The sequence below is a fragment of the Nannospalax galili genome, unplaced genomic scaffold (assembly GCF_000622305.1).
Source record: "Nannospalax galili isolate Female #2095 unplaced genomic scaffold, S.galili_v1.0 scaffold713, whole genome shotgun sequence".
Classification (NCBI taxonomy): domain Eukaryota; kingdom Metazoa; phylum Chordata; class Mammalia; order Rodentia; family Spalacidae; genus Nannospalax; species Nannospalax galili.
Window position 1 is genome coordinate 199348 of NW_008333780.1, and position 9287 is coordinate 208634.

At 42.1% G+C, this 9287-nt stretch overlaps 1 protein-coding gene across 2 annotated transcripts in view; it reads right to left on the reverse strand.

The window, feature by feature from the left end:
* Positions 1–4130: 4130 nt before the first annotated feature.
* Positions 4131–9287, reverse strand: part of Scp2 (sterol carrier protein 2) — a 112264-nt gene continuing 107107 nt past the window's right edge. For both annotated transcript variants that reach the window (XM_029561263.1, XM_008828419.3), the window contains 2 exons: positions 8014–8093; positions 4131–5134 (listed from right to left, as the gene is read on the reverse strand). In XM_029561263.1, the coding sequence (XP_029417123.1) occupies positions 5039–5134; positions 8014–8093 (176 nt within the window). In that variant the 3' untranslated portion in view covers positions 4131–5038. The remainder of the gene's footprint in view (positions 5135–8013; positions 8094–9287) is intronic.

Consider the following 9287-nt stretch of genomic DNA (forward strand, 5'->3'; position numbering starts at 1 on the left):
GTTCATGGCAATAAATGCCGCAACTAAAAGGTTGAACTGACTAAATGAACAACACTTTGGGCAATAAGTTTTAGATAAAAAAAAAAAAACAGTTCAAGAAGTCTGGCTAAAATTCCACACCAGATTAAACAGCCAGCCAGATGGAATCAGACTCTGTATTTCTTAAGGGCCAGAAATGTAGCCCAACATTCTCTGTTCTTAGCAAGAATTAAAAAGCTGTTTGTTGCAGCAGTCTCCAGCAAGATCTAAAACTGGACCTTTCCAGAAGATTTCATAACTCTCTATTGAGAAAAACTCTAAAATGTGGCCAGACTTGGTTGTGGCTCCTGACAGCATGTAAATCTTTCAGACTCCTCCTCAGCTGTTGAGTACAAATTCCTAATTCATATCGCTGTGGTCCAATCCTACAGAGTAATTTATATGGAGGTACAACTTGGCAGATAACCTTTCTTCTCTGCTCAGTACCATCAAGCAACCATGGCAAGGGCAGCCAGAACTGTAACCTTTGGCAAAATGCAAACCTCTGAAAGCCATACTAACTAATCCTATATCCACTCATTTAGTTACAGAGATGATTACATTTTAATGGCTCTTGAGAGAGATGTAAAAATGCAGACTGTCAGTAAGAACAAATTGCCCTCAATCCTAAAGCCAATTCAAATGACTGTCTCAGAATGTTCCTAAATCAGTAATTTCTTTATATAAAACAAAACTTCTCAAATAACGTTAGAAACCATCTACTGAGTACATAATGTGTACTTGACATTTTACAACTCCAAAAGGCAGGCACGAATCACTCTTTTTTAAAAAATTCTTTTTAAGAATGTATTATTTTATGGGTATATGTGTGGGTATGTGCACATTGAGTGCATGTGCCTGCAGAGGCCAGAGGCATCAGATCCCCTGGAGCTGGAGTGACAGGCCATCTGACATGGGTGCTGAGAACCAAAATGGTCCTCTGCAATACCAGTATGCACTCTTAACTACTGAACCCCTCTCCAATCCTAATTACTCCCTTATAGAGGGAGAAACAAGCTGGATCTTTACTTACTATTAGCTCAAGGTCACAAAACTGTTTAAGTGCCATAGTGAGGACCAAATGCACATATGACAGGTCTCCAAGTTTCCTCATAATTCCTGGTAGCTGCTGTAAAAGAATTATTGTCTAAAATTGCTACAAGTTTCAGAAGAGAAAACTATTACCTGCAGGCTTTAATCCCTATTTTACCCCCTAAGGTGATATATAAAGGGGAAACTAGGATATTTATGTGATTGAATTATTTACAAGGTATTTTACAATCTTAAAAGAAAAAAAAAAAACACCTAAACTGGGTGTGGTGGTACATACCTGTAATCCCAGCAGTTGGGATGTAGAGGTAGGAGGATCAGGAGTTCAAGGTCATCCTCAGCTACATAGTGAGTTCAAGGCCAGCCTGGGCTAAAAGGCTGTCTCAAAAAAACAAACAAACAAAAAAACCCCACACTTTAAATATTATTGTGTAATTCTCATTCCTTTAAGAAACAGCTACTGACCTAAAACTCTAGTGGACTGTACATTAATACTAGAGGCAGAGATGAGTTTCTAGAACATTATTCAAGATTTTTACAGTAAAACAGACTTGGCCCTCTCATAGAGGAAGAAACTAAAAGCTGGTGCAGCTTGAATGTCTCCTGCTAACTTGGCTTACAGGAGGCAGACACAGCCTGGTCAGGTGCTGATCCCAGAATCTTCTGATCCAATTCCATCTCAGCCTAACCGCCTCTCTCTGCGTCCATGCTCTTCCTACACATGCTTTCCATTATTCCTCTGCACAGCCCAACAAGGAATCCACGCAAACTCATCTGGATAAGTATGGCACCAACAACCCAGTAGGCCAAGTTCTTAAAAAAACCTCAAAAAGCCACTGATGAACTGATTCTTCTTACTATTTCAGGCTTCGTTCTACAGCTGAAAGACTTATGAGAGGTGGTAAATATTCTCAAAGGAAGATCAGGACAAGTCAGGCTGTGAGAGAATTCTTAATGGTTTCTTTCATCAGCAAGGTAGGAGATGATCTTTTTAACACAGACTTCAATTCTGTGACTAGGTTTCCATCCTCAGACATGCCCCTTCATGAATATGAAATTGTTATAGCCAGCTTATATCATTCATTCATTCATTCATTCATTCGTTTGTTCATTCATTCATTCATTCATTCATAGTCAGTCAAGATAGGGGACGAGGTCATCAAACTGCATACACAAGAAGCAGTCTTTGAACCTAAGGAACTCTGGTGGGAGACAAACACATTACCATGAAGGAATGATGGGGTCTGTTTGTGGCACACAGAGGCAGTTTCCTGAAAGGATGGAATGGGAGTTTTCCAAGTGGTGTTGGGGGAGCAGGGCAGGGATTACACAGAGCAGCATATGCGACACTATAGAGTTTGGAACTCAGTGTATCAAATAACATGCATACACAATGGTATGAAGTCCTTGGAAATGAAACGCTCATTCTTATGAGTCACTGAATTTTACAAAACCAATTCCAATCTAGTTTTCATCCCTACTCTGCACTGAACCCAATTTTGCTTTGGTAACCAACGACTTCCATATTGCTAAACTTAGCTCAGTAGACACTTGCAGACCTTAAATTACTTGACCTAACTGACCTTCCCAATTTTGGCATATTGCCTTCTAGTTTTTCCCTCCACCTCTCTCACCCTTACCCATCCACCTGACCTCTGATAAGCTGATTTCTCTGTAGTTTGCATTTGCTACACTCTTCTGCCCTCACTGTCCCAGATAACAAGAGATACCAGAAATAGGGTTTAGGATGAGCCTATAAAAATAATTCTTGGGGGACTGGAGAGATGGCTCAGTGGTTAAGAGCACTGACTGCTCTTACATTGAACCCAGGTTCGAGTCCCAGCACCCACATCATGGCTACGAACTGTCCTTAACTCCAGTTCCAGGGGAATTTCAAACCCTCTTCTGACCCCTGAGGTATTACATGACATGGGTACACTCACATACATGCAGGCAATACACTCGTACACATAAAATAAAAATAACAAATAACATATTTTAAAAAATAATTCCTGGAGGTGAACTATATTTGCACATGAAGGTAATTTATGTATATAACAGAAAAAGGATGGAAAAACTGCAGTACCAGTTCATTGCTTTATTCTAGTGTTAATGGTTGGGGAAAGAGAGATTAACAGGCCAGGGCTAGAACCTGTCGCTGGTATGATGTGAGCAGGCTGAGCCTCAGCTGTATGCTCTGTACCTAGATTGCGGGGTCTGCGATAGTGAGTCCTTTTATTGTCCTCACTGCCAGCTCCTGTGATACAATGTCTGTAGGGCTCTGCACTATTTCTGGAATCAGTTTTCAGTTTGCTCAGTTTCATTTACCATATATTTAATGAATATCTACCATATCGAGGGTACTACATATAGAAGGCAGTGTGTCAAATATTGGAGATAGTGGTGGGTTCTCAGGGTTAAGAAGTCACTCTAGGAAGTAGGTCTGTGCCTTGAATTTATCCTGTGAGACCTGAAATTGATCTGTCTTGGCTTAATTTTTATCCTCAGGCACTATCACTAAATGCCCTTCTGCTAGTCACAGAACACAAAAAGCTAAATGGTCTCAGGAGGCCAGAACAACAATCCCAACTGCACCAGAAAGGACTCCAAACATCTAGAACAAATGAAATGGCCTGGGTTTTACTTCTAACTGCCTTTGAGTAAAAGAACAACAAAAGCTGGCCTACAGCCAAGCATGGTGTCTGTCACACACCTATAATCCCAGCACTCTGGAGGCAGAGGTGGAAGGATGTCCACAAGTTCAAGGCCAGCCTACATAGCAAGACCTTGTCTCAACCCTCCATGTCCCCCACTAATATTGGCTCTTTTAACAATGTAGGAAACAGGCCCAGGCAGGCAGCTATTTACCTGTCTAAGAGAGGCAGTCTCCTGATCAAGTGGTCTTCCCAGTACACACACTACCTCCCTAATCAAGAACTAGCAATTATGTGAAAGCAACCGATAGTCACTGTCTGGCTAACACCCATTGTAAAGTCCCAACGTTTTTCTTTGCACTCCATCACCTAGAAAATGAGGAGCAAAAATAACATACACAACAAAAATGAAGGAGATCAGGAAGAGCTATTTTAATTTTCTATTAAATAGTCTTCCAAAAGCATTATTTTTATCCCATATCTAAGTTATAACAAATAACATTAGAATTAGAAAAACTAGGAAGATAAATTCAATCAAACATGTGAAAAAGGTAAATTATGAGACCCAGTTTATACACTTATTAATGTGAGATCATAATCTGAGACCTGTGCATCTGTAACAAACTTTGCTGATTCAATTATTTTTAGCAACTACATCAAATGACTCTAACACCCTGATTTTTCAAGGATACCCATTTAAAAAATACTTTAAAAATAGGTTTGTATTCAGCTATAAATTTTGCCCCAAGCTCTGATCTTAATTCTTTTATTTCATTTGGGAAAAAAAGTTGTTTCTGATAGCATGAATTGCAACTTTTAAAGTTTTTGTTGTTTTTTAATTCAGTACAGAATTTTAAGAATTTTAAGAGCTCTTAGTGAGAAACCGATAGTGGTAATCAAGAGCACAACACTAACTCCCGTCAGCTGCCGGCACCCTGCTCTTCTCTAAGGAAAGCGCTCATGTTGAATCTTTACCAGAGTAATTCTTGAATATGCTTCTAAGCAAAACATGAGCTTTTGTTTACAGTCTTTAGATTTTACTGTTCTTAATTTTATTCCGAAACCCAAATTTACCCCAAACCATAATCACCATGTTAACTTTGTCATGCACACTTGACTGCAGTTCGTCAAGGCAGTAGTAGTACACCAGCCCTAGTCACCCAGAGCTCAGGAAAAACATGATTGGGTCATACCCACTTAGCAACAAATCTATCTCATGCTATTTGTTGATGTGAAGTTTCTGACAATGAAATATATGGCTATCTACATATCTCTATATCTCATACTGATGTTCCAAAGTGGCCAAAGGGAGCTCTTCACAGCTTAGCTTTGCCCGGCTGAAGCTGAAGGCTTTGCAACTTCATCGCCAGGCCCATGTTACCAGTAATTTTCAATTTACCTTGAAAGAAGGCCTGTGAGTAAGAAGAAACAAAATTCATTAGTGTGGGTTTTGTTCTCAATTGCTCAGCTTTCTAGACTATTCAGGTCTGAGAGCACTTATCCACGTCACTTAAATTTCTGCAAAATAAGAAATCTAACTTTCTGGAAGATTGAGAATCAGATTCCTCAAAAGGAAGAATTCCCCAAAACCATGCTTTATGTAAATAAAAGGGAACAAGAGTTCCCAAATGCCTTCTCTTAAAACTTCCCTCAAAGGTGGTATCCTGCCCAAATATAAGGCAAAACAGATGCATGCTAGACCGATTTCCTTTAAAACATTACATATGGGCTTGAAATGAAATTTTTAATAGGCTGCTGGCATAGAAAGCACACTCAAAACCCATTTAGAAACTCTTGGGATTCAACAGAGTGTGGTCAAAATGCCACCAGTGGCTCTGCGCTGCTCTTCTTGGTGAAAGGCTGGTCCCGGAGAAGGACCTTGAGGACCTTGCTCACAAGTGATCATGTTACTCTGCCTCAGTGAGGAGCCTCAGCCCATTCTAAAGGGCACAGCCACAAACTGTTCCATTTAACAAAGCTTGAGATTATCACCATGTGATTTATCACATGATGTTTGCTAAATTTACCATGTAACAAAATCCTAGGGAAATTTAGAAGTAGCAAAGTCGGGAAGAGCAGGGTTCTTCTGCCATGACCTCAGTGCTCTCACTCAACTCGTGAATACAGAAGAGAGACAGGAGGAAGCTGATAGTGGTCGCAGCTTTCCACACAAGCACCTTGAGCAAGCCTGGCTGCTTTTCTGTACCCTTCAGGGTGAATACCCTCCCCCCTTTTAGTCCTGCCCTGCTCCCCTGTCTGAACAGACTATTTCCTTCCTATATGGCACAAAGCCTTCTGTCTGGTGCCTTTAAAAGGTCAGGTATCTCAGAACACATTAGATTTAACATAACATAAATAACATGTTATTTAAGACTAAGGACCTGTAGTATAACAAAAATTTACTACTTTCTCCTTTTTAAGTTAAAAGTTATGTATTAATGGAGAAAGCATGTCATCCACCGAGAATCCTGCCTGAGGACCATCTTAATCTGGCCTCTAGGTGTTCTTCGTGTGTGCTTTTCTACTGGAGAGCACACTGGTTTCAACTGGAGCCAAACACTGAAATTAGAATTTCCACTGCATTTAATGATTTCCAGTCAAATTCCCTACTGAACATAAGGGAAAGCCATTAGCACGCTAACAGAAAGGCCTGCTGCTTTAATCTTCAATTCCTCTGGGTGCTAACAGGTGCTGACACCTTGCCCCCCACCCGCACCCCCAGGCCGTGATAAACCAGGAGAATAAGGATGGCAGATGTATGACGTATGAATGCTCTGCCAAAGCTGTGCAGAACAGGAGCAGCAGCTGGGAAGAAAATCAGAGCCAGCTCCTTTGCTGGTGGCCTCTGTTGCATCCAGGTTTCTGGAGTAGGCCCCTTAGGCGGCCAAACCAGTGCCAGGGTAAGTGTTCTGCTGAAGCATCACAGATGCACATTGCCCAGTCATGGCATCACTGAAACATGCTTAGTTGCTTAGAAAACCCATTTAAAGAAGAATACAAGAGGGAGCCAGATTTAGTTTTAGACAATCATGAGTATCAGAAACAAGACCTGAAACGGCTGAGATTCAATGGAGAAAAAGGTCTGGAGTTTCATTTTTGTTAATGGGGATTTCTTGACAACTAGGGGACAAGGAAGAATCACCTGAGGCAGACATACAGTTTAGATAGAGACACTTTAATCCAACCTAAAATATCAGGCATTGTACTGTTACAAAAAGAAACATCAAGAACAAGTACTTTGTCTTCTGTGACACCAAGGATCTAATGGGAAAGACTCAGACACATCAAAACTAACATATCATGACAAGTGCTAGGCTCATAGCTCCCCAATGACTTGGAACAAGTTCCTGGATGAGCTAATTTGAAAAGGCAAGGTCTGTCAGGGAAGGAAATTTCAGGGGAAAAAAAAGAGGGCACAAATGTGGGTTGCAGAAGGTCCTGCCTGTGCACACTACCCCTTTTCCCTCTCTCAAAGTTCCACCTCTCTCCACCAAGTCCTGCTAATTTTGGTAATGTTAAGCCTTTCTTTGACACTGTTCCTTCCTCTACCTGTGCTAACCATAAGCCAGGAGCAGCACCTTGAACCTTTGGCTGTACTTAAGTTTTATGTGTGTCCTGAATGTGTTTGTGTGCACACATATATGCACATGGAAGCCACAGGTCAACACTGGGTAGCTTCCTCAATTGTTCTTAATCTTATTTTCTTTCTTTCTTTTTTAAAATTATTTTTATGTGTATGAGTGTATGGCCTGCATGTACGTGAGTGCACCCATGTTGTGCAGTGCCGCAGAGGTCAGAAGAGGGCTTCGAAGGATTCCCCTGGAACTGGAGTTAAGGACAATTCGTAGCCACCATGTGGGTGCTGGGTATCGAACCTGAGTCCTCTGCAAGAGCTCTTAACCGCTGAGCCATCTCTCCAGCCCCTCAACCTTATTTTCTGAGACAGGGGCTCTCACTAAACCTGGAGCTCACCAATAGGCTAGGCTGGCTGAACAGTGAGGTCCAGGAATCTACTTGTCTCTGCCTCAGAGTAATGGGATTATAGACACATGAGACCATGCCCAGCTTTTTTACATGGGTGCTAGCAATCCCAAATTCAGGTCCTTAATGCTTGTGCAGCAAGCATTTTATAGACTATACCATCTCCCCAGCCTCTGCAATTAACTCTTACAGATATGCCTCTTATCAAACTGTCATTATTCTAGATGTCAATACACAAGGGCAGTGTCCGGATCAGAGCCTGCTCCACAAATATCTGTCACTTGTTAAGATACAAGTCCATCATACTTACCGACTGAGGATTCATTTTACCAGTCATCAAAGCCAGCAAGTCTGAGTCAGCCATGGTGATTGTGCAGTCAGCCTTCTTATCTGAAGAAGACATGCAGGAGAAAGACAGAGAAGAGAAGGAGAGCAGTCAGGACACATATATACTTCAGTCAAGACCACTGTCTGCAAGAGAATCACAGCTATAGCAGCACAGGGAAGAGACAGGTACACACCTACTGCAGTCTGAAAAGATAAGGCAACCTAATGTTCAACAGAAAGAATTACTTAAACTAAGCATGGTATATTCACAGATTGGCGCACAATGCAGCCAGTCAGGAATGTGAAGCTAGACTTGCCGATCTGAAAACTGTGTTATATTGGTCATGATATTGGTATAAAATCAGTTACAGAATAAACCTTAATGATGATCCCATTTTTGCTTAAAATAGTATTCAAGACCACCCGCCGCAGGCCTCTCTCCTACCCCCAGGCCTCTCTCCAAGGTAAGTCCATCGCGCCCTCCTCACCTTGACTCCCCCAGCCTCATTCACCCTCCGATCTCCCCCGCCGGTCTTTCCTCCTAGTTTGGGTCGTCTCCCATTCTTTGTCTTGGTGCCCCAGACACCTGGGGAATCAATACTGCTTCCTGATCCTTTTCATCCAGACCAACCTAGTGCCTTCTCTGGGTCCCAGGAGCACGGCTTCTGGGCCTGGCCCTGCCCTCACCTCCCTCTGCTTCCCTGGGCCTGCACAACCCTCCAGCCTCTTTCTGGGACTGGGGGATGACCTTTCCTCTTCCTGATCTTTTGCATCCAGACCAACCCAGCTCCTCAGTGCAGTCCCCAGGAGTCCTTGGGGCCTCTTCCCGCCCCATCTGCCTTTGCATCTCTGCATGGCACGGCCACCAGCTGCCCTAGACCAGCATCGTTCCTGAGCCAGGCTCCCAGACCAGTCCAACCCCCAAATTCCTGAGGCCAAAATTGTTCCTGGAGGGATTCAGACCTGAGGAGAAAGCCTGAAAACATCTGACCCTCATCTGATTTGGGCCTGAAGACAAAAGCAATCTGGCCACTCCAATATAAAATCAAAAGAGAGAACTGGAAGCTTAGAAGAACCAGCCTTTCCTGCCCAAAAAGTAAACCCAAAAGACATATAAAGTTCACAAAAAGAAGCAGTCGTAAACTTGAAGGCCTGAGTCTCACACAAGAATCAGAAACTACAAAAGAAATTCACATGTCAAAATCACAGAGAAAAAATAATAACATGAAAAACCAAAATAACATATCACCACCAAAT